The sequence below is a fragment of the Leptodactylus fuscus genome, chromosome 3 (assembly GCF_031893055.1).
Source record: "Leptodactylus fuscus isolate aLepFus1 chromosome 3, aLepFus1.hap2, whole genome shotgun sequence".
Taxonomy (NCBI): Eukaryota; Metazoa; Chordata; class Amphibia; order Anura; family Leptodactylidae; genus Leptodactylus; species Leptodactylus fuscus.
The window spans coordinates 39,817,171-39,843,791 of record NC_134267.1 but is presented as its reverse complement, the minus strand read 5'-3'; the positions used below and the strand labels follow the sequence as shown (position 1 = coordinate 39,843,791).

The window sequence follows — 26,621 nt, the reverse complement described above, 5'->3', positions numbered from 1 at the left end:
CATTGCATTATTCCTACATTGTAATACTTATTCACATCCCATTTCCACAGAGACCTTCCTAGCGTTTTCCCTATACTGCGACATCGCCGCGCACTCTCTCTCTTCTGTGGCCGTTTACATTTTACTACTTTGGGCAATAAAAACAACTCTAAAAATGAAATGTATTTTCCTGCGTTCTTATTCTGAGAGCCATAACTTTATTTTTCTGCAGAGGTCTTATGTTTTGTGGGACGAGCTGCAGTTTTTATTGGTTCCAATTTGGGGTGCATGTGACTATCGCTTTTTATTCCATTTTGGTGCGAGAGAAGATGAGCAATTTCACCACTTTTTTACATCTTTAACCCCTTCTTGCACGCCATATTATTACGATGCGCTGAGCATATGTAATAATATGGTACCTACAAAACCCAGGACCAGCCACTAGAGTCAGAAAATACTGGTGGCTTAACCTTCTACTCTCGGATAAGATTGCAGGGTCCGAGGGGTTGCAATGGCAGCCAGGAGGCTATACAGTGGCACAGAGTCCTCTGTAGCTCCATATAACAGACAGCAGCACTGTATTATGGGTATATACATACGTTTACGTCAAGTATTGAAAATCAGAATCTGAAGATTAATGTCCATCTTGTAATATCTGACCTTGTGATACTATTTCAATAAAGTACAACATACAAGCAGAGAGAGTTGCTATTTCAGCTTTATTGCAGTTTGATTTCCATTGTAATTCTTATTCACTACCACAAGATGGCGCAGTGCAAAGTCCCGCAGCAATACTGTATTTATTGCATAGAGAAGAAGCTACAAACGGAGTAAATTAATCGTATGCCAATGATCTGGTGTAGAAACGCTTGGATTTCACTTGAGTATTTCTCCTAAGGATTACAGAGAGGGCCGAACTAATACTCCCAAAAATACATGTGAAGTGCAAAGCCATATGAAAACATACAACTCATACATATGCATGTGTACAAGTTTACATATACTAAGAGTTCATGTGAGGTTAGAATATTGTACTGCGCCCGACACTGAAGCGGATTAAAGTATCTGTACGTTACAATTAGGATCCAAGCATAGCCCTAAAGCCAATGTAAACTTCTCGTCTCAGACCGTAACCAATAATCTTACTGTTTGTGCAAGCGGCGATAGCAAGACATCAAAGCTTGTAAAGCCATCCAAAGGTTTATAAAAAAATAATCTTGTTAAAGAAAGATCCAAAGATCTATAAAAACAGGATTATTCCGTATTTACATGTACAAACTAAAGAAAAATACAAAAATTCGGACTTCATCCCTTCATATCCCTGGTTTTACCTTCAATAAAAAAGTAAGAAATGACCAAAAACAAAAAAATAAACACAAAAATCAGAAACGGCTCCCATGTTAAAGGGATATTCCAATGTCAGTTATTTACCGTAGGATAGAATTTTACCCAACTTGTGGATATTTTTACGATTCCATGAGCCCTGCTTGTACTTGTCCTAGTGGTGTGACGGACACGCAGGTGCACCACACGTTACAGTACAGTTGTCAAACGTGTCGTGTAACAAACAGTGCACCGAGGTGTCCGGGACGCTCTTACTTACTGAAATAAACACAGAACATTACATGAACAACAACAAGTGCTCTTGGAATCTGAAAAATATACAAAAATTCTACAACTTTTCATTACACAAAGAGTAACTTATTTGCTGAAACTGAGTAATTCCCTTTAAATAGAGTCTGTCACTAGAAGCCAGCCCGCAGATAGATAGGTTACCGTTACCTGAATCATGCAGATAGATAGGTTACCGTCAGCTGAATCACACAGATAGATAGGTTACAGTCACCTGAATCATGCAGATAGATAGGTTACTGTCACCTGAATCACGCAGATAGATAGGTTACAGTCACCTGAATCACGCAGATAGGTTACAGTCACCTGAATCAGTGTTTTCTCCTTGTTAATCGCTACCTGTTACTAAGATATTGCTGTTTTTGTTCATAGACAAATGAGAGGCCATTTCTGCTTACCTCTTTGGAGCAATGACCGCACCTTTGTTGCCGCAAAGCAAGGAGAGAACACCATTTGATTCAGCTGACCGTAACCTATCTATCTGCATGGCTGGGTTCAAGTGATAGACTCACTGTAATGGCTAAGAGCCCAACCAATACAGATACATGTCAGCTGTCAGTGACCGGTGAGGAGGCAGGAGAGGAGCAATCTTCATGATTTTAGCACTATATGACCCATTTTTTCCAGGTGCCATTTTAGAAGAGCGCGTGCCCTCATTATATGCTGACCTTAACAGCGGTATTGCCTATTCACAGGATATACCATAAATGTCTGATAGGTGGCAGTCCCAGACGTGGACCTGCACCCAACTCTAGAATGGGTCTCATATTAAACACAGATTTGCAAAGGTGGCTGTGTTACAAAAACTGTGCCAGAAGTGAGTGACAATAGGCTCACAATAGTGTCAGCCTTTACGTTATTATCAGTTGTAGGACCGAAATAATGGATAGACAGACAGCTACAATGATGGTCACATACAGAGTCTGCCGGACCCCATTAATTATAATGGGATCCTATGAGTGTCCGCTCTTTAACACTGAAAAAAACTTAGCTTTTTTGTCGAGCAATTTTGGATGCACACTGCGAATGGAGACTCAAACGCAGATGTGAGTGTAGCCTTACAGGCACAGCATATTTGGGTGACAGATCTGTATTATGGCAAAATTAGGCTTATTATGTCCCATAGATCCATAGTGCGTGTGATGATAAAACTTTATAATATACTTTAAATGAAGAAACAGGAGATTCTCTTTAATAAATTGCCTCCTTCTACCACAGATCAATTATGTACAATAGGTGTCTATGGAGAGGGGAGGGGGGAGGAAGGGTAGAGCTCCTCAAAGCAGAGAGACCATTATTTTTCACAACATGGCTTCATTATCTGGAATTACTCACTTAGTACTATAAGCAGTCTCCTATCTCTGTCTCTCCTTCCCCCACTCCATAGACTTCATTGTAAACTGATCTGCTTGTGTACTGAGCTTGGACACAATCACTCAGCTCAGAAGTAAAGACAGGAGTAAAAGTTAAAGACACAGGAATTTCTTTAGCGAAGCGTATTACAAGGTTTGTTCCCTTCACCTGCACTATGGATTTAAGAAAAATAAAAAAATACAACTTTACTTACACTTAAAAAAAAAGAACGATGAACGATAGGTCATGCCAATACCATAGATAACACTTTCTAGATGACCACCCACCATTGCATAGTAAATGGTTGGTCTTATAGGGTTGGTCCTCTCACACAAGATGTGAGGGAACCAGGCCTAGATAACAGGGCGTCTTCTGGGGACGCTTCACTCTACTTACCAATATCCTTAACAGGTTGTATAATAAGCAACATGCCATAGCACTGATTTACTAATAGGGTATAATAACCTGATCTTAATGTGAATAAGGCCATGTATAGGGGTGACATGGAGCTAGTACAAGGACGTCTCCCTTTCTTCTCATAGGGAACAGGCACAAGTCCTAGTGTTGGTACTATAATCTGTGCATGGCTCTTATCTGCATTGGAGTCTCCATTATTTTGGTCTATTGCAGGATCAGAAGAATGGAAAAATGGTCCAACAACCAATCCCGGGAAACCCCATTGACTATAATGGGCTTCGCTATTTTTCATAGACATTGCTGGAAAAAAAATATGCGCTTGCAGGATTTTTTTCTTCCAGGATTTCTGATGGATTCTGCACCAGATACTTGAGATAGAGGACCTGATGCAGACGTGAACGTAGCCTATGGCAGTCCTTATGTATGTAGCTTATGTATACTATATTAGATTGTCACCCAAAGGTCCTTCAATTTAGGGATTCTCCTCTGCTACTTCATGTATAACAACATTACACAAGGTTTATTAAAAAAAAAACATTATGCAAAGCTAATGAAGATAATTCAATATATAAACGCAGTTAACCCCCCGCCCCATATTAACAAGGGAGGGAGGGGGGGGCTAAAACTAATAAAAGTCACAGTGCTGATCTTCAGAATGTGCCCCTTACATCATAGGAAGAGATAGGAGGGGGCACTTATTGACCAAAACTGCGCCTCAGCAAAAGGATTTTTTAACTGTGCAAAACAAGTAAAAAAAGGATCTGTATTTTACCCGATACGACAGACACAGCGCCTGAAGAGCAACTTAATGCAATGCAGAAAAAAAAAATATATAAAAATCATGTAAACAGTTAAAGGGGCTCTCAGAGGTGTAAAATATACGTAAGAGGGCTAACAGAACAAAACATCTCCCCATCGATCCCTCACCTCTCCACACACAGGAAACATTCAGGGATCCCGCCCAGCCGATCACTTCCTATAACAGGTCAGAGATCTGGCTAGTGATTGGTTGAATCGGCATTTCCTGTCTCAGGAAAAATCGGGAAGTGATGCTAGAAGTCAGGTAGCATCTCAACCAGAGCTATGAAAGATCAGGGGAGGCGATTCATCTTTTATTATACAAGAACATCATGTTTAGCCCTTTTAAAGGAGTTGTCCCATAACAAGGATCCTATCTATACTGCTAGTTTATGTGGATGTAAGACTTTTCCTAAATACATTGCTTTATCAAAACTGCTTTGTTTGGCCGCTATCTTAATTTATTCACTTTATTGTTGACACTTCGTTTCTATGGCCACTGGGCTTATCTGTTCATTTCCCAGGTGATGTAGCTGCCTGCTCTCAGGGGGGGAGGGAGGGGCTGACAAGCAACAGAGCTCCTCAGTTAGGGGAGGGGGAAGGTGAGAGCTCCGGGATTATTGTGCTGTCTATCTTCAGCTTTTCCACTTATCAGCCGGTTTAATTGAATTTGGCTGATAAGGGCTGAGAAAAGGAGTCTGGTGCCTCTGTATTTAATGCAAGCTGATTCAAATCCAGCTCTGCTACATCAGCGTCATACTGTGGTAATGCATTTACAACCAATCCCTCATTACTGACTGCAAACATAGCAGATAGCAGAGCAAGTGAAACCCCGTCCACCAATGTGCCGAGGAATCCAGGAAGTGAAGAGAGCACACAGCCTGGAGGCTGCAGAACAAGAGTTATGGGAATACCCCTTTAAGTATACTTTTATTCCCATGAAAACCCCTTTGAAGAGGATCGGTCACCTCTCCTGACATGTTGGTATAGCAAATACTGGTTTTCACTTTAACGTAACAGTTCTGAAAGATCTTTTCTTATAATTCTGCATTGTGTCCTCCTTTACGCTACCTCTTAGATACACATCTAGATATATGTGTCACTAGATGACCAGCTTTAAAAGACAATATTGTTATGTTAATTTGTATCACAGTGATGTCATCTACATGTTTATGCTTGGCCACCCAGTGGTTATTTTGTGAACTGCAGCTTTTCAAGGGCTTTGCCGAAATATTGTGATATTGTATTCAATTGGTTTCATGAGAAATTGGAAGTACTTAACTGAATCTGAGCCAGGTTAAAAGGGTTGACTGAGGATAGGTCATCAATTAAGAATGGAAAGGGATCCGACTATCAGCTATTTGAAGATGTCGCAGAATTTGGGTGAGCACTTACTAAGCACAGTGCCATGACAAGTGGGTGTGACCAGTGAAAGGCGTTTCCCTACAAACTGACACTGTCCAATCAGTGGTGACATTGCCAGACTTTGTAAGGACACACCCCTTTGACAAGGTGTTTGGTATCTCCATTTCCAGGAGGAATGTCACAATGCAGAGGAATAATCCCCCAAAACGATCCAATAGGTAATACAAGTATTTGCTAAGACCGACATATGGGAAGTGACACGAGGCTCTCTCTGAAGATTCACAACTACAACAACTGAATGACAAATCCCTTATTTTATCAAAAAACAAAGAATTTGGTGTAAACTGATGTAAAGGGATTTTTCTGACGTACTATAACATGTCAATGCCTGAAGCAAAAAAAAACAACTTACGAATATCTTGTGCTATGGACCTAAACACTCGCAGACAACTTCTACAACTTCCTCTCGTACAAAGTTGCTGTAATAAAAGACGTTTCCATGCAAAATACAAATCACACCATAAAAACTGCAGCAATAATAATGGAGACGTATCTTTGGTCCATAAGGGGTTAACCCATAAGGAAAGACGGAGGTCTACTGTCCACTGTCCGCAGCTTCAGTTCTGCGATGCCTCAAGGCGCTCTCAGTCTCTGGGGTGCTCGGGTGTGGTGGGGGACTGTTTTGTTCCTCTTCATCTCCTGTGTCAGATTTCTCCACCGCAGAGTCCTCCTGGGAATCCTTAGCACCACTATCAGAGTCTTCACTGTCCTCTGCTTGGTCATCTTCCTTCTCCTCTTCATTGTCATCTTCATTGTCCTCTTCATTGTCAATCGCATCCTTTGGTTCATCAGTAGAGTCCTTCTGATCTTTACCTGAACTGTCCACTTCATCCTTGTTTATTTCTGTAGTAAGGTAAAATATAAGAAATTATTAGTTGTCACTCAAAGAGATGGTCAAAAAAATTAATGACCATCACAGGTGGAACTGATGCTTCAAAGAGGACTTCTCACCACCGACACCAATTCTAGCTCTCTTAGCATCTGTGAATAAAAGCTGCTCCACTGATTCCAGTTGAAATTTTCTCTCTAGCCCCCACCATTCCTGATCAACAAGTTCAGGTAGTTTTGGTACCTGATGTGCTGTTTAAGCTCTGTAATTTTAGGTGGGCGGTGTCAGGCAGAGGGTGTGATCCAGAGCTCCAATCAGAGGCAGAGCTCAGAATCACAGCCCTTGTCTGTCCCTGCATGACCCCGCCCTCCTGATAGTACACAGACTAAATAGTATATCAGGCACCAAAACTAACGGCACTGACTGCTCAGGAATGGCGGAGGCTAGAGAAAAAATTCCAACTGTGCCAGAATCAGTGGAGTTCAAAGAGAAAAAGAAAAGGCAGCACCGAGCTGCATAGTGAAGTACGTCAAGGTGGGGAGAACTCAAACATAGTTAATCAATGACTCTCATCTTGTTGAGTTGTGAAGAATTCACAATTACTTGAAGTGCAGTAGAACTGTTTTGAAAGAGAGTTCCTCTCTGTTTGTGGGGAGCAGCTGGGTCCAGACACCCAAAAGTGTTTGAAGATCAGTACCAGGACAGTGGAGGAATCCCACAGGAGCGCGGCGGTCCTTGGTGGTTCCTGTGGGATTCCTCCACTGTCCTGGTACAGAATCAGTGGAGTATCAGCTATTTAATGGTGCAAAAAGCTGGACTTGGTGATGGTGGTGAAAGATCCTGTTTAAGAAGTTGCTCTTCTGTTCTTCAAATTGTCGATTTATGTAATGTCCTTGTCTCCACAAAGACAAATAAAGCTTTCTAGTACATTCCCTGCACTGGAGTTCTCATCTGCTCCAGAGCCGGTCAGAAATCTCAGGTAAAAAAAAAGTCCTGCAACATTGTCATCCAGCAGTTTCAAGAGAACGAAACAAGACACCCGGTGGACCCCATTATAGTCAATGAGGATCCATTCGTTTCTGTCATTAGACTGCTGATGTCAGCAGCCGCCCCTGAAATCGGAGGACTGGGAAGAGGCGAGTATTTTTATTAAGAAAAAAAGGGCTAAGACAGTGAAGTGGGCATGAAGAAAAGCTGCCTGTGCATGGAGGGGCCTAGCGGAACAGCTGTCGGCTGACAGCTACTTGAGGTTTAAGGCCATCTTAGAAGGTTGAAAGTCTTCTCTTTCATTACAATATGGGGACTGACCATGGCATGCTCGCACAGCAGGCTGTATCTCAGCTAGTCCGCACAAAGCTGGTGCCCATATGGGTTCTCATCCATAAGCACAATCACCTCTATCGTAACGTGCATATGAAACCCCTGACAGTAAGGAGGCCTTTGATGTTTACATATGGTATCTGTAGAGAAGGCGAAGAGACAGATCATTATTCTACCTCAAATAGAATACTTATGAAGAACATACAATCTAGCCCGAATTGTCATTCATTATCTACAAACATAGGGATAAGGATCAATGTTCTCCTCCAGCTGTCTGGGGATGATGAACAGCACTTGGCTGTAAAAGATAGACTATTTTTTTTTTGTAAGAACTCTAAAAGGAGATCTTATATACAAAGCAGAAGAAGATAGTGATCAGAGGAGCTCTACGGAGGCTTCACCAAACAAATGTGGCTTTATCGGATACAGAAAGAAAACAAATTTGACCAGGGAGAAACTTACAACCAAGGGAAAAGTTTAAAAAAAAAAAAAAAGGAGAAATCTCGTAAAAAAATAGGAATTAAAGGGGATTTGCCATGAAAAATAAAAATAGCTGAAATGGGGGTGCTTTACCCTCAATGTAAATGTAAACGCCCCCTGGTGGACATAAATGCAACCCCGATCCTAATCACTTCTTCAGGACGCCCAGTGAAAGCGGAGTGCTGTACTTCAGCTAAGTGAGAGCTTGTGGGTCCCCTGTTCTCAGGATTGGTGGGGGTCACAGTGACTGGACTCCCAACCAATAGGCATATTTGCAAGGTAACATGGCTGGGTAGTTGAAGTATTTCCAAGACATGGCTAGGACACTGACATATGTTATGGCCCCCTACACACAGTTGTGTATTATCACAGATGTCACAAACTCAGGACGGGTCCAATACCCGTCAGTTTTTGCAGCCTGGCTTCATGGGTCTATGGGGACTTGGGCGACACAGAGATCATCAATGGGCCATCCATGTTGGTTTACCACAGGTTCGTCTGTATGTAGCCTTACTCCAAACTCAAGATTTAGTACAACTTCCTCTAGCAGTGGATCCAGTAAAGAACCATCTTGGGGGGGATCTCTAATGGACAGATCTCGATTGTTACCTTTAGACTAAATAGCACTTCTGATCAAGTGTTTTGGGAACAGCCCGGTACATCCTATATGGTCCCCATTACATCAGCTATGTACGTTATAAACCCTATGGACTTCAGTATAGACTCTGCCTTCCATACTTACCAGATCTTACCACTTGATACTTCGGTTTAGCTGGACAAAAGCAATCTGCCAGAAGTACCAGAATCTGTGTGGGAACAGATCAAGAACAGATGTCAGCCCTACAAAAATAGAAATGTCTAACATAAAGCAATTCATAAACATCAGCTACAGGACAGCCACGCGAGGAGGGGGTTGATGGTGGTGGGGGGTGCAAATTAATTCCAGATTAAGAAAAACAGCCTCTGTAGTGCCACCTATAGGCAACCACCCTGTATGCCAGTCTCCAAACCATTCAACCTGTCTTTCTGTCTGAGCATTTCAAGAGCCGTATTGTTTTTAGTTTTTTTTTTTTTTATTCCTCCACCTTATATGCCTTATACACCCGTAACGACCCATTGAAATGAATGTGATCTGTTTGGAGCGCTCACATTCTGACAAGTGTATGTGTGTCGGAATGCGAGCGCGTTAACTCCGTGTGAACTGGCCCTAAGACCCCTTAAAATTATTTAGACTGGTACAAGCTAAACCTTACCAAACCCAGTATTAGTCCAATCATCAGGGTGGCCACAATAAAAATGATGTACGAGCCCCAGGCCGGGATTCCCAGAGGTCCTGTGAAGTAGTTGTGCGTTTGCTGAAATAGAGACAGAGCAATGTAAAGTGATACAAAGTCACAAGCAGATGAAGAAGCCAAAACACACATTTCTTTCTATTTATGAAAATCGTATCATGCGCCTTGTACCCAGACCCAAAAGTAGCACAAATGTTACCTACAAAGTCAGAATTTTGCAGGCATTAAAACTGCAGCAAGTTCCAGGTTTATGTAAAAGGCCCTCAATATCTGATCGGTGGGATCCAACATCTGGGACCCCCACAGATTAGTTGAAGAAACCAATGTGAATACCAAGCACACTGCCATACATTATATAGTGGCTGTGCTTGGTATTGCTTGGACTTGAATAAGACTGATTTGCAGCTGTAGAATGTAAGTGATGAAGGTAATGTCGTCGGCACAGGGAAGACAGTGCTGCGGCCTCTCACAGCTGATCGGCGGGATGTGATGTTGGTAACCTATCCTAAAGATAGACCATCGATACTGAAGTCCAGGAAACCCGCTTTAAAGGTATGGCCGGCTATTTACAGCATCTTGCCCAATGCCTCTGTACACATGCATCCTCGGCTGAGCGGTGTCCTGAATGGGGATATATATGAAAGTCTCATACTCTACTGGCAGTGGTTTAACCCCCTGAGAACAAAAGGGTCGAGCAATTGAAATCTTACATTTGTTGTCAGGGAAGGCCCCCCATACACATTAGATGATCAGATTGCTTCCTTTCCATGCAGACACATCTATCCTTCAGGTTTGGAAAGAAGGGGTGTAAATTCTTCAGCAGGTAAGAACACGCTACGTTCACATCTGCACTGGGCTCTCGGCTGTTTGGGTTTGTCGAGGGACCTGAACAACAAAGAGCGGGACGGCTAAAACAGGACACGGTGCAAGGCTTTCCTCTCCGCCGCAGATGTGAACACGTAGTCAGACATTTCTAAAACTCTACAGAGGCCCTGGAAGTTTCTCTATCTGAGTCGCTTACAAAGAAGCCTAAAGAAAAAGTTTCAGAAATCAACCAAAAATGTGAAATTACAAGTTTGTAGAACAAGTGCCTTGGAGTCATTGCTTCTCAGCATACATACTTAGTGAGCACTCTAGTGCGGGCCCACGGACAACGACAGAAATAACAATCCTTGTCCTCCAGCAACGCTGTCTGATGGATGCAAGGAGGTCAGCTCATGTTCACACTCATTAGGGTGACAAACTGACATGGACTTGTTTCCTAGCACAGAAAAGCAACATGTTACACGCTGCAAAGTCATCAGTCTGACAAGGTCACTATTAAGTAAAACACACAGCAGCCATGTGGCACTTGTGATCAGACGTCTCTGGTTACCACCAACAGAAGGGGCTACTGTAAGCAAGCACAGGATCACAGGCCTAGGAAAAACTGCTTACCTAATAAATCAGGATAAGTGTATGTCCTAGCTTCTTGTGTCTGCACGGAAACAAGTCTCCGTTGCTACCGGGCGTCCTTGCTCCGCCACCAGTGCCCACCTTATTGTGGTCACTCCTCGGAAGCACAGAAGGAAGGAGAACGGTTCACACTACGTTCACACTAGCTTTGGCCTGTATGTTGTTCTGATCCATTGGAGGACCACAATGATGCATAGGTGGACTGCTACAACAGTGGTCACATACAGAGCCCGATGGACCCCAATAACTATAATGGGATGCGTCAAGTGTCCGTTCTTTAAAACTGAACCAAAAGGTCAGACTTGCAGGACACAAGGTTCACATTATAGAGGTCTAAACACAATCCTAGATCTCTGGAGAATTTGTGGACTTGAAACAAACATTGCAAAAACTTCTCCAAACAATGGTGGTCCCATATGATATACTGGGAGGGAAATGGAGTGACCGTGCACAACCTGCACTGAGTGCTGTATATAGACATCTTCAGATGAGAAACCTCAGGGAACAAACACCCTGTAACCATAGATGGAAGCATACAAGTGCATTCTATGGGTCACTCATCTATTTGGAGGATACTTTGAACCGATTTGGGTAAGAGTCCATCCTTGCAGATCACAGACATCCATATATGTTTGTCTTCCCTGGGCAAAGAGAATCTGTCAGCAAGACAATGTAACATGTCAGACGGCTAGAAATGTCCAATAGTGGTTAGAAGACCACCACCAAGACTTCCAAATACTGGCCTGGCCACCTAATTCCCCCAGGCCTGAACCCAACTGAGTATCTATGGAACCACCTTGATCTTGATGTTCAACCTATGGGAACTTCCTCACTCACCCTCCAGCAAATGTGGAATGCAATACAGTTTACACTGCATATACATGTGACTCAACTCTGTATACTGTATGAGCTTTTGGATAAGGTTGGCATGGGGTGTTAAAGGGGGATTTCCCTACACAGGATAGGTTATCAGTATGTGATCTCTAAAGGTCTGACACCTGGACCCTGCACAGATCAGCTGTTCTGGCACCAGACAGGAAGAAGGAGAAGTTTCTCCCTGGGAAGGGAGAAGTTATTATGACTGGCCAGCCTTAATCCATTATCTGCCAATTTTTTTTTCCAATAATACGGGAACTGCACTGTGAAAATGACCTTGTGTGCACGAGGCAATGCATGCACGTGATCAGTTTAGGTTTCCTATCACGTGCGACATCCTGCTGGTGCATGTGAATGATCTGTTTCTATTCCTCCGAGACAAATGACGTTCGTAGGCCGGTTAAAGTACCCGATCTCCAATTGGGGATCGTGGCAGTTAATGGGTTAATAAGGTCTCTGAAAAGTCCCAGGTGAAGTCTTAATACGTCCGGCCTCTTAATACATCATGCACATGGGAGTGCGCCAGGATACACAACTACACCAGTTAGGAAAGGGTGTATATTTCAGGTATAATGTAATCCAGCTTTCTGGCATGAGCCATAGTAAATTTAGGGGGCTGAGACGTCCCCATCCCGGCCCACTTTTGCAAATGTGGAACATCTTTGGTGAATGAAAGGGCCAAAGTTGCGTCACTTTAACACCTTCCTCCACCAGAAAACTGGCAAAGATGGGTTACTAAACCCCCCCACTCTTTGTAGGTGCCCTCCACTTTGACCTAGATAAGGGATCCCGTTCTATTACCTCAGAATACCTCAAACCTGACAGCCCTTTCAAATGTAATGTGTGTACACAGTCCAACTTTTCAGCCACATCCATCTCCCTCATAACCACATAAATTACAATCCCATGCTAAATCCTATTATTGCCTCCGCAGTGAGTCTCAGACCTGTAAATGAAAAAGGCTTTTAGGCTCCGATGAGAGTAGTAGTCCGAGAACGTTCCGCTAATTATTTCTCTGAAACTGCAGCCCAGGCTTTCTGGTAAAGAGTCTGCGGTGGACAAGATTTCACAGCTTGGCCGTCTCCGTCAGAACCAATAAAGGAGAGACACGGGGAAAACCTTGGGTGATGGATATCAGCGCGCGCTCAAAAAAAAAACACTCCGTGAAAGGGCAATTTAGAAAACACAGAGGAAAGCTGAGTGATTTTCAAGAGCTGCGGTGACAGTATCATTGCTACAATACACAGGATATGCAATGTCTAGGAAGGTCACTGGCACACAGATAAACTATTGATTCTTCCCATACCCGCAGGACAATAGGCTGCAATGGCAATTCTATTTCTTTTTTGTTTAGTTATCTTTGCTTTGCTTGTGACACGGAGATAGAGCGAGGCCGGCAAATGGCGCAGCTTCTGGGCTTAGCTCATACAATTAGGAAATCAATATGTTACAATGCACAAAGTCTATGCTATCAGGAGCCCGCTGGAAATGGACTGATGTGACAGCACAGATTGGAGCTGCGGAGGCCTTCTCTAATGTATTATGGTTCCTTTCCACAGATCGTGCTGAAATACTCGAACCCCCCGGCTGGTAACATTGGGGAGGACCTTACAGGCTGATGCTTTTGTCTCCAAAATGTAATTTCTGTTTATTTTCTGGTTTGTTTTTATACTGAACATTTATAATATGAATAGCACAGAGCAGTAGAAAAGAGGAGTATACATTAAAGTGGTACTCCCATCTCAAGGATCAGATTCAGACTTGTAGCTGGAGATAACGGAAGCGTTTTACCCAATACATTGCTTTACATTTGCTCTGCTATAATAGGCCTTATAACTGATGGTGATGATAGGGAATACAGAGACTTAAACCGGGATTTTGTTGAATGGTGCCAGCAGAACCAGCTCAGGATTAATACTAGGAAGACCAAGGAGATGGTGGTGGACTTTAGTAAGCGGAGAAGTGCTCCGATCCCGGTGGAGATCCAAGGAACATGTATTGAGATAGTCAGGACCTATAAGTATCTGTGTGTGCTCCTCAATAATAAACTAGACTGGGCTGATCACGTGGAGGCGCTGCACAGAAAGGGCCACAGAAGGCTCTACCTGCTCAGGAGTCTGAGGGCCTTCAGAGTCCAGGGGACACTTCTTAGGGCCTTCTTCAACTCTGTGGTTGCTTCAGCCATCTTTTTCGGTGTGGCCTGCTGGGGGAGCAGTATATCAACCAGGAACAGAAATAGACTTGACAGGCTGATCAGGAGGGCCAGCTCTGTCCTGGGGAGCCCCCTGGACCCAGTACAGGTGGTGGGTGACAGAAGGATACTGTCCGTGGTGACCTCCATGCGGGAGAACAAATCCCACCCCATGTATGGGATCTTGATGGGACTTGGCAGCACTGTAAGTGACCGTCTGCTTCACCCCAAGTGTGAGAAGGAACGCTATTGAAAGTCCTTCCTTCCAACCGCGACCAGGCTGTATAATCTATATCAGTCCAAGCGAAGATCACTCCGCACAGAAAAATAATGATTATAATTATGAATCTTCCTTCTTCTGTTCCTTAGCTGCTATGGCCTCCTAGTATATCTTCTCTTCTCAGCTTATGTGTGCCTACTTCTGTAATATATTACTGTGTATTATCCTGTATCTGTATTACTATGCTGCTGCTGAAATTTCTCCACTGTGGGACTATTAAAGGATTATCTTATCTATCTTGCTCTGTTTACCAGATACAGCTACATTTCTCTTCTCACTGGTTACAGCCCTGATCTCAGGTCAGGATGGTGACTCCTGGCTGTCTATATTCTCTTCTCTCTCACACAGCATATGGTTTTCCATTTTTAAGCACTAAGTGTTAGATAAGCTTCTTTAGTAGAGATGAGCGAACACTAAAATGTCCGAGGTTCGAAATCCGATTCGAACAGCCGCACACTGTTTGGCTGTTCGAACGGATTTCGAACCCCATTATAGTCTATGGGGGGAAAATGCTCGTTTCAGGGGTACGCAAAATTCGATAACATTATACTTACCAAGTCCACGAGTGACGGTCAGGCTGGATTCCCCTTGAAGTCTTCTCCCAGCGCAGCGCCCTCGCGGCATCTTCCAGCTGGAATTCACTCTGCCTAGGCTCTGACTAGACCGGATGCCTAGGCAGAGTGAATTCCAGGCAGAAGACGCCGCGGGGACGCTGCACGAAGAAGACTTCTAAAGGTAAGAGAAGAACCAGCGTTGATTGGCAGAATGTATAGCATTCTGCCAGTCAACACTGGTTCTGCATCGAACCTTAAACTTCGAACAGCTAGTAGTGTTCGATCGAGTACCGTAGTATTCGATCGAACACCTACTCAATCGAACACTACTCGCTCATCTCTATTCTTTAGCACGGTCTTGGTTACTTGTATACGTAAATCCAGAGATAACTGTGCCATTTACAGCAAGCAGGAGCTCAGGACTAGAATGAGCTGAAGAGCAGGAAGTCGATGGGAGAGGAGACAGGAGGGTGGATGAAATCCTGAGATGACAAAACTCACTTTAAAGATGGACATACTCTTAGCCATTTAGCCAATGGCTATTATTCTTCACCCTCCTCATACACCTGCAAGCTTATCCTGGGTATGCAAGCCTGTGATCTATCAATGGTTTATCTCATTAGACACTGGAGATCATAAGGATCAAGCATGTTGAAATTCAACATGCCTGAGCATCATTTCTTTAGACATTATTTCCACAACCTGGAGGAATTTTTCACCAGCAACATAGATGGGGATTCTTCACAGTAAGAACAGCGAGGCTCTGGAACGCTCTGCCCCAGGAATGGTGATGGTGGATTCATTGAATAAGTTCAAAGAAGGTCTGGATGCCTTTCTTGAAAAGAACAATATTACAGGTTATGGACTCTAGATTTTAAGGACACGTTGATCCAGGGTTTTTATACTGACTGCCAGATTGTTGTCGGGAAGGAATTTTTTCCTCTAAAATGGGGCAATTGGCCGGAGCCTCATGGGGTTTTTTGCCTTCCCCTGGATCAACACTGTAGGGGATTGTAGGGTTATAGGTTGGACTTGATGGACTGTTGTCTTTATCCAACCTCATCAACTATGTAACCACTGCCCTTCTTTATTAGGTCTTTTTTAGAAGGGGGATCCAATTCTAACTTTAGAATCCCTTGAATTTTACGTACTTACCTGTTGGGACAGGTAAGTTAGATGGTCGGCCAAAATAAGTATATTTGCAAGACTAAAGGTGTTCATGGTATTGTAGGGTGCTCTTGAACCTAACAGTTTGAGGACTATATAGCAGCGCATCATGTGGTCACAGTAAATTGCTGCAGTGATCACACGGTGCCTCTCATCCAATCAGGTTAGGAATTGCCGTAATTTGCATATGGCAGACACTTCTGGGCTGGAGTCCAGGATGCGTTTACCGCTGCAATAATATGAGCATTGCATAAACTGCTCTGCAGACAGATTCCATTTTATATGACATTTAGGATATAGACATCCTATAATATTACGCTCGGTTCCGTTTGCAGGACCGCACAGCGTTATGGCGTTTCTGACAGCAGTGAAGTGCACGATTCCTGCTCGATGGTCTTATATATTACTTGATAGTCTGTGTGTATCTTCAGCGCGTTGTAGACGTGTGTAAATAATTACTCAATCTCCTATCCCTCCGGGTCGCCATGTGTTGCAGACAAGTGATGAACCGCTCAATAATACTAGAAGCCCATTACAGCAAGACATGGCAAACCGGGCTGTCAAATACACCTAAATAACTGCTTCATTATAATGTGGGGGCAAAGTAAGGGGGCGGCTCTAAATAATAGGATCGTGACGGGGAAAGATAGCAATTCCCTATGGCTGATGTTGGTAATGCACCCTCAGCTCACAATGCCCTTCTTTCTATGGGCTGTTCTAAATCGGCGGTTGTATAGATGCTTGTTCACATAATATAGGCTGTTATATAAGGCTCTACAGGGCAACTATGAATAGTGTAATACCGACAACTCACAGAATTTTACCCACAATATATTGAGTATTAGTTGGTGGAAAAGGTAACCGCAAAATAAAGGCTTCCTAGAATTAAAGGTGTGTTCTAGACTTATCAGCTGATGACCTATCCATCTGAAGAGTCCCTGTGAATCCGCCCTATGAAGTGACACCGTCCTTCTGTAAGTGTTACGTCGACACGTTTCTCGGTCAAATTGTCTGTTCACCGTTCAGTCCTTGCAATACCCAGCTCAGCCACTGTAAGGTGTATGGCGCTGTGCTTTGTTTTACATGAAGAGGCCGCAGTGCTCTGCTGAATGCTGCAGTAACAGCTGGTGGGGCCTGATGTCGGACCCCTGCCTATCGTAAATAAATATGACTCACTCCTGGGGCCTTAGTCTATAGGGCCGTGATGGCGAACCTATGGCACAGGTACCAGAGGTGGCACTCAGATCCCTCTATTTGGGCACCCATCCGTTGGACAGATTATACTGTGTGGGGACCACCGTGGAGCAAACTGTACTGTGTGGAGACAACTGTGCAGCAGATTATACTGTGTGGGGGCCATCGTGGAGCAAACTGTACTGTGTGGGGACCACTGTGCAGCATATTATACTGTGTGGGGGCCATCGTGGAGCAAACTGTACTGTGTGGGGACCACTGTGCAGCAGATTATACTGTGTAGGGGCCACTGTGCAGCAGATTATACTGTGTGGGGGCCACTGTGCAGCAGATTATACTGTGTAGGGGCCACTGTGCAGCAGATTATACTGTGTGGGGGACACTGTGCAGCAGATTATACTGTGTGGGGGACACTGTGCAGCAGATTATACTGTGTGGGGGCCACTGTGCAGCAGATTATACTGTGTGGGGGCCACTGTGCAGCAGATTATACTGTGTAGGGGCCACTGTGCAGCAGATTGGACTATGTGAGGGTCACAGTAGAGCAGAAAACTCTATAAAGTCCCATTCGTATTTGCAGGTCTGAAATTGTCTGCAATTGTGGATCCGCACATTATTAAGGTTACATTGCCGTGTTGGCACTTTGTGATAATTTAGTGGGTTTTGGGTTGCAGTTTGGGCACTCTGTCTCTAAACGGTTTGCCATCACTGCTATACAGTAGAGTCTATCAGGAGAAGTCAGAGATGGGCTGTAGACCGAGCCATCAGGTAGTCAGTCTGACAGAGAAGATAAAAAACCGCACTCTGCAGATTGTACGGTAGTTAAGTGTAGATTAAACTCTATAAGATTTTTAGGCCAAAAAACATACAAAATAAGCAGCGAAAGCGCACATAGCCTTTAACTACAGCACTGCTATTATCAGATAAGAACAGTAGGTGGCGCCAATCTGCAAAGCAAAAAAAATTGATTTACTTCTGGAAACCTTATACACTGGAGCTGGGAGACTAAAACATTACAGTAATAAGTCATTGTAGGCAGACTTGTAAGACAAGAGACGAGCCATATAGACAGCAATATACACTGCCAGCACACAGCAATATTCAGCAGGGTTGTGCAATAGGAGACGACTTACTGCTGTAGGTTAGCTAGGACACACAGGGCGGTCCATGTGATGATACAATACAAAGAGTTTTCTTATTTTTTTTGTGAAATACAATAAAGCCATCACATAAGGCCAGATCTACACTGCTACACAGGGGCATACAAAATCCTCTATACTTAGGGAAATGCAGTTGAAAATAAAACAGTAGTTGCAATTTTCACTTCTTTTCTGCTGCCTTTTTCCATTTTTGCCTTGCGGCGCTTTTTCATGTGGAGAGGAGAACGGAATGACCTGAACACAGATGTGACCCGGGCCTTCCTTTCAATAAATTTGGTACAATTCAATCCAACAAACTTTTTTTTGGAAACTTCAAAGGGTTTGCCAGGTTTTGATACTGAAGATCTATGTTTGTGTCTGACACCAAGCACCCCCGCTGATCAGCTAATATAATCAGTAGTGGGGCTAGCAAAAAAAAAACAGGGGGCTGTATTAAGGCCAGCATTTTTTATGGCAGTCTTAATCCTATTCTCTGACAGTGTGAGGAGCTCCTGAGTTATTAAAGGGATCCCATCATTGGATACCCTTTTTTCTGACTAACATGTAGGAATAGCCTTAAGAAAGGCTATTCTTCTCCTAACTTTAGAAGTCTTCGCCGTTCAGTACAAATACCGGTTTTCTTCAGTATGCAAATGAGTTCACTCGCAGCACTGTGGGTGGGACCCAGCGCTCAAACGGGCATTTTCTTGTGGCCACTTACACAGCTTACTGTGTAAGCGGCCATTTCCTTGTAGCCTGGGCATGCACAGTTGGCTCTGCCCGAGGCCTAGAAGATTGAAACCCAGGAAGGAATAAGACACAGGGAGAGGGCGTTCCAGAAGAAGATGGAGGCATCGCTGGAGAGTTCTCTCGCAGTATTGGAGAGGACACCCCCAGTGCTGTTTGATCGCTGGGGACCACCTCCAGTGCTGCGAGAGAACTCATTTGTAAACTGAAGAAAACACGGATTTCTACCGAATGGTGGCGAAGAGAGGACATCTAAGGTAGGAGAAGAATAGCCTTTCTTAAGGCTATTCCTACATGTTAGTCAGAAAAAAGGGTATCCAATGATAGGATCCCTTTAAGAGGCTCCAGTACCATGGGATATTCATGTGCCACAACTTAAGTCCGCTCCAGGAGGGACTGGCACAGACTTTAGGTGAAACTTAAACACTTTTCTGACATCAGTTATAGCAAAATTAAAGGGCATTGGCGCGCTTTGATCCCCGTCCCATTCCTCCCATTTTCTTTAAGGGGATATCCAGGATATACAGTTTTCCGCCAGGAGGCGTGAAAAAAAATACCATATTCACCTGTTCCTGTGATCGGCTGTCTCCCACCATGGTCTGGTCCTGCTGCTCCCAGGGGCTTGTTCTGGCAGAAGTCTTCACCTCAGCGGCAAAAGGTTCGGACACAAGAGGTTACAGATGATGACGCAGTCACATGAGGCAAGGACTGGAACAGCAGGACTGGACCGCGGTGACAGACACCAGAGCCACGGTGAGTATGGGTTTTAGTTTTTCTTTAGTTTTCTTTTCTCTCCACCTTCCCAGTCCTCCTTACAGAAAATTGTATATCCTGGACAACCCCTTTAAAAAGTGGCAAGTGAGGCGCAGAAAGAACATAGTATCCTTCAAAAAAGGGTCATGAGCCAGAAATGTGCAACATCTACGCCCTTCTACACCTGTTTCAGAGGGAATATTGAATTCCCCAGATGTATGGAGCCAGAAGCAGACCACTCCATACACCGCATAGTGGCCAAGTCAGGTTACTACAGCTTTATGTTACATTCGCTTGATGTTGAACTAGCACCTATGGATGATGGTCATAAAGACAGAGGACTGGCATCGGCTTGTTCTGAATGTTTTGTATTAATATAGCTCTGACAATAAAATACAATTTTGTCTTATTAATGAACAGAAAATCTTACCCGGATCCATCCTGATAAGTGAAACAGACCGGCCATCCCAGACATCCTACAAAGAACAGAGTCCGCCATTACACAATCAATAGTCACAATTTACAGTCAGCATTGCCTGTCTGGATCTGGCTGGAGACAGCGAGATAAAGAGACAGATTTACAGACAGCGAGACACATTCAGTAACTAATAGACACGCAGTGCTACAAAACACCACTGATATCTGCTATTGGAAACATATGTGCTTCTTACTTAAAGAAATTTTCCAGACATAGTAATTGGTGATCAATCCTTCCAGGGTCAGGGGTCCTGGCCGATCAGCTGAAGAGGCTGCAGCATTCAGGTGAGCGTTGCAGTCTCTTCATTACTTACCAAGCACAGCGCCATACGTTTGTGCAGCAGCGGTGCTCGACATTGCAGCTCAGCCCATTCACCTGAATGGGACTGAGCTGCAATCAGGCCATGTGATGTATGAATGTGATGGCATAAACTGCAGTCATCTGAATGACCGCCATGAAGAACCCTTGCATCGTGTCTTCTGCTGCAGGAGAACTGGCTAGACAGGGGAAAATTCCCTTGACATAATCAGCCGTCACATTCTTAAAGGGCTCGTCTTTGATGAGACGACCTCCTTAATACAAACCAGCAGGTATCTATGTGGACACTACCTAAAACATGGCTCCTATTAGTAGCATTCAGTAGAAACAACCTAGAGTGACTTCATGCATCTTCCATGTGTCTGGAGCAGGATGCGGCTGGCACGGAGCTCGCGCAGGCATTTCCTACAATTATGATCAGCAGGACTTTATTTTATTTGAAAAATTGATTGTAATCTTCAGACAAAAGACAAACACGGCAGCGAGAACCAGAGGAGAGTTATATTTAGGAACCAGACAGACAGTTGGGTTGAATACAAGATTTTCACGATGCAAGTGAACCGCACCTCCAGTAATCTGCTAGCGGCAAAACCGGGGAGGAAAAATAATCAAAAACAAGGTAAAAAGTTTAAATCCAATTATAACGTTCTTTTACATCAATGACTAGTCCAAGTGAATATGCAGTAAGAAACTGTAGTAGATATTATCTATAGATAGTTAACTCTGATTTTGCTGGAATACGCTGATCTAAAGATTAGAAAACCAGAGATCTAACTAATATAAAAAGATCAAGAAATGAATAAGTACAGAATTCGAACCTAAGAGAAGACGGGATTGTAAAAGGTGGCCCATTATACTAAGGCAAGATATAAAATATATTGTCATCTTACAAGATAGACGAAGGCGCTTTCCATCCTGCCACCGGCTCTATCACTTTCCATTTCTGCTCCGTAATGAAGGTGTGAAGGTCTTCCGCCATCCGTGAGCCATGATAACGCCGAAATACTCCATCTGCAACACTAAGAGACAGAAAGATAAAACCTCAGCTGCAAAACTCATACGGTTAGATCCCATGTACACGACCGAGTGCGAGCGGGTATATCATGGGATGCAGTCGGATGACACTGGGAGTAACATCCGAGTATATGCCGTGATGCATTTCGTTACAAATGGATCTGGAAGCCCCATAGACGTGAATGCATCAAGGAAAGCACTCAGAGTGTCAGCCAATTGCAGTCCATGATAAACTAGGCCCCCAATTCGGATGCAAACCTGTCTTGTTTGTGGCCCCTTAAGGAAGATCTTCCCCTAACATCTCCATATAGTTACCCACTTGTTCCCCGGTGTTTGTTTCCATAGAGGAGACAAGACCCTGAATCAAGCAATAGTAATGAAGTACATCAGATGACTTTCACTTAGTGGGGGTTATTTCTAATCTGCGCCTTTTCTGGCTTTATTTTCTGTAGGTGCGCCTTTTTTTTAGATTGTTGTATATACTCGAGTATAAGCCGAATTTTTCAGCATTATTATTTTTTTATTTATTTATTATTTTTTTTAAGGGGGAAGGAGGGGGGTCTAGATCCAGGCACCATACCAATGTATAGAATCTCCCATAAAATAGTGGGGAAAAAAAGAGGCTTGAAAAAAAAATTAAAAGTTGTAAATCCCTCCTTTCCCTAGAATACATATAAAAGTAGAAAATTACTGTGAAACACATACACATTAGGTATCCCTGTGTCCGACAGTGCCCGGTCTACTGAATATAGGGGATCTGCAGTGCTCCTCTTCTGTCTGGAAGGGGTTAATAGGAGCACTGCAGCTACCCTATATTCAGCCAGACTGAATTCCAAGTGGTTAAAAAAAATCCCAGTCTTAAAGCTCAGGGAAGGGGCAGACAGACAACCAAAACACCCCCTCCCCTTTCCCAGCACCCACCAACTACTGCACCCAAAAACTCCAGCCATTTTAATTTTTGAAATTTTCCAGTAGCTGCTGCATTTCCCCCCCTTGGCTTATACGCAAGTCAATAAGTTTTCCCTGTTTTTTGTGGTAAAATTAGGGGGGTCGGCTTATATTCGGGTCGGCTTATACTCCAGTATATACGGTAGTTTTACTGTGTTGTCTGTTTATGATGTAGACATAACCTTCTTGTAATGAAAAAAAATACGTACGTCTATACGTACAACAGGGTATACATTGCTGATTGTGGAAATCTGACCGCTGAGACCCCCCACAATCCTCGAAACCAGAGTTTTAGTTTTTTTTTTACCCAGCTACACATGCAAAGGCAGCTGGACCCCTGACGGATGTAGACCCGCTCTCATTCTGATGCTGCAGAGGTCCCCGGTCACTTCTTGACCCCTCTAAAGACACAAGAAATGAGGGCTCAGGTAATCCCTGTGAGGTCACCAGCACGATCAGTGACTTGTGGACTGTCATTTTCCGGGTGTTGAGAGTGTCCAGGAAGCAGAGACTGGTGTGGGATCCGTGCAGCATCGCAATGTTTACCTAGTCATCCATCTACTTCACCCATTTTTTTTTCTTAAAAGTGCATTAATCCAAGGGAAGACATGACAGTCCCCATAAGTGACACCTTATTCATTTCTGTAACGTTTCCCTGCCTCCAAACATGATGTACACTGTAAATATATCAAATAAGGTAATACAACCACTTACTGGTATATTGTAGGAAGAGTCGTGACGAAAAAACGGCCGCTCAGTCCTAGGAAAAAAAGAAGGAAAAAAAAGTTTATTACCACAATTCTACAGAATGGAGCCACACTACCGGGCTTTACAACATACCTAGCACAAATCTATGAATGTCTTATATACAGATATAGCAGCCATTATTGTGCAGGACTTCAAAAACATGGCTGCTTTCTTTTTGTCTGGAAGTGACATCATGTCTTTGGGTCACATGGCCATGCTGCAGCTCAGTCCCATTCATTTTAATGGGATGAAGATGTGGCCTGGCCATGTGACCAAAGGATGTGAGAAGAAGAAGAAAGCATGGCAGCTACACGCAAACAGAATTCTATGTTTTAAAATAACTTTTAAAGATTAACCTTAGGTGAGAAATTTTAGCAACCTGATGAAAGTCAATGGTTTCAGTTTCACTCGTTGATCTGTATGGTGTGCACGTCCAAAATGCCCTGACACCATTTCTATTGCGTTGGCTGACCATATTGGAGGGGATGTGGGGGGCAGGGTTCCCCCATTCTAGCTCTTGGTTGTGGTTCCATTCCAAGATTACAACTTCTGTAATATTAAAGGGGCTCTATCACTGGGAAAAGTCATTTTTAACTAATCACATCCTTGCATAGGCTTTAGAAAGTCTATTCCACACCTACCTTTAGTATATAGATTGCCTCAGTGGTTTCTGAATAAGTCTGTTTTTATTCATATGCTAATGAGCTTCCAACCAGCACAGGAAGTTCCCAGCAGCACTCGTCTCTCCCATTATCTTCTATGTGTGTGCAAACAGGAAGCTGAGTCATCATCAGCAGCCTCCCATAGGAAACAATAGCAAATGGGTGCACGATGTATCATGCACCAGTCTAATTAGGATATGAATAAAAACTGACTTATTCAGAAACCACTGAGGCAATCTATATACTAAAGGTAAGAGTGGAATAGACTTTTTAAAGCCTGTGCAAGGATGTGATTAGTTAAAAATGACTTTTCCCTGTGATAGAGCCCCTTTAAACCCAGCCATGATCTCCTTACTGTGGACAGGTTATCAGGAGGGACAATACATGTATAAGAAGATACCGACCACAATAAGGACATCATGGCTGGTTATCACGAGGATGCTACATGTATGAGAAGATAACCTGACCACAATAAGGACATAATGGCTGGGTTTCTGACAAGTCCCAGACCAGTACTGATGGTAATAATCCACAGGCAACTGTTCCAAGAAAAAGACTGTCACCACTGAGATAGATACAGAAAACCTTTCAAAGTCTGCAAAATTTTGAATAATTTATATTTGCAGAAATGTTTACATTTAAATAGTCTATAAATTCATATATGGATACGTTCATGGAAACCCCCTTTAAGTGGCCGGCATGTAATACAGCCAGATGCAGCTTTCCCCTGCTAGGGTTTACAAGAAATTCATTTTTTAAGTGTTTTAAAAAGTTTTGGAATGAGCCAAAGTTTTGTAGAAAGGAGTCATTCTGACCCCTCTATTACTAGATACTGGATGTAAACGTAAAGACTGACCTGTGAACTCTGCTGCGGTACTAACTGGTTTACTCTGCTGTATTAGTCAAAGTGCCCTTGAATAAGCTCAGCCATGGACAAATAGATCTCTCAATGATTGTCGGTCTTGGCGAAGCATCTGCTTGTCCTTGGACATCCCATAAGCTGCTGGAGTGAAGTCATAGACTTTATCGCTGGTGCATGAGCTGTGAATGCTATCCTCCCATCCACTGCTCAGTGCTGGTCTGCTATGCCCATTGTCCTACAGATCCAACAGCAACCAAGACAATTGGGCAGAACAGGGGCCGGCTCCGCACATGATCACTGCCTGGTGTATGTACCTTCCTAGTGGCCATGACACTCAATTTTAATAGAATAATGTGACATGGCTGCCCACTTTTTGACCACACCATGGCTGCGTGGGATGCCAGGTAGATTCGTAATGCCCATGTACAGGACTCCTTGGGATTTCCATGATACTTCTTAAGTCTTTCTTGACTAGGACACGTATTTCACTATACAGCACCTTTCTTTACTTATTCTACTGCACAGACAAGCCAGGTTGTCATTTATATGGAAGCTATCTGTCACCTACTGGAAGGAAAGCCATTTATGTTGTTAAGTACTTGGCATTTTATTGCAATGTGCCATCATGTATATCATTTTTCAGATAAAATTACTAATTCTGAAAACTTCTTTACATCGCTGCCATGGAAACTGGGTTATGGCACATAAATACCGGAATATGTGACGACTCAGGGAATGTCTTCAAAATAACCCATCATTTGCAAAATGACACTAGGTTCTCACTAGTGCTGCCTCTCCATTGGTCTGGTCGGTCGGAGGACTGCTAAAATAGTTAAAGAGTCCGAGAGACCAATGGATGGGCCAGAACTATCAGATCAGTGGTGGTCCAAGTCCTGGTACCAGAGGTGGAAGGGGAAACTCCTGGGCCCCAATGCAAATCTGTAATGGGGCCCCTACCTTGTATCTTATGTGGCAGAAGGACATTTGGTGCCTCTCGGGTTCCAAGGCCCGGAAGTAACTGTTACCATTATACCAACTATATCTACTCCCCAGCCTGGTACCCTCACCGATCAGCTAATTAAAGGGGCCACGACATCATAGATTTTGCTGCAGCTGCTCCCGGTACTACAGCACATTCCCATTTACTATATAATAGACAGAGCTGAGCCTTGTAAACAACGAAGGGGACACAGCTCGTCTGAGAGATGCTGCCGCTTCATTGTCACGGATCGAGGTCTCCCACAAGATATATCCCACTCACTGTATCCCAATTCTGTGGTATACTCACCAAACCATACATGTGATCATAAAAAGGGGAACTTCACCTATCCATTAGGCTACACAAGATTGAAGTGACCCCTGCAATCTCACATCCACACAAAGCTGCCACCACCGGCCACTGGTAGGCAAACACCAATATACCCACACCGGTCACAACAGTAGCAAACACAAGGGTAACACGCCTATGTGATATTTACTCTCTTCATACTTAGGGGGATGTTTAGAGCCAAGGACAATCTTATTAAATTTTAGATTTATTATACACAAAAAGTACAGTGCTGAACTAAAAGGATGTAACAAGAGAGATACATACAAACAATGACAAATACAATGGGAATAAAGAACATAAGTCTGGCAAGTAGATGGGCAGGTCTGACAGGTACCCTGTATCGCCAAAATCTGACAAAATGTTGCTGAACCTCATCACATT

At 43.5% G+C, this 26,621-nt stretch overlaps 1 protein-coding gene across 2 annotated transcripts in view; it reads right to left on the bottom strand.

The window, feature by feature from the left end:
• Positions 1 to 646: 646 nt before the first annotated feature.
• Positions 647 to 26,621, bottom strand: part of TMX4 (thioredoxin related transmembrane protein 4) — a 48,921-nt gene continuing 22,946 nt past the window's right edge. Inside the window, exons 3-9 of one of the 2 annotated variants that reach the window (XR_012715307.1) lie at positions 23,354 to 23,399; positions 21,568 to 21,696; positions 20,312 to 20,357; positions 9,487 to 9,588; positions 8,976 to 9,039; positions 1,918 to 6,447; positions 647 to 1,793 (exon numbers count right to left, since the gene is read on the bottom strand). Coding sequence is in view for 1 of the 2 variants with exons in the window: in XM_075267437.1 (XP_075123538.1) it covers positions 6,140 to 6,447; positions 8,976 to 9,039; positions 9,487 to 9,588; positions 20,312 to 20,357; positions 21,568 to 21,696; positions 23,354 to 23,399 (695 nt within the window). In the remaining variant the exon portion in view is untranslated. Of the gene's footprint in view, positions 6,448 to 8,975; positions 9,040 to 9,486; positions 9,589 to 20,311; positions 20,358 to 21,567; positions 21,697 to 23,353; positions 23,400 to 26,621 lie in introns of both variants that reach the window. The other variant, XM_075267437.1, reaches the window with a different exon arrangement.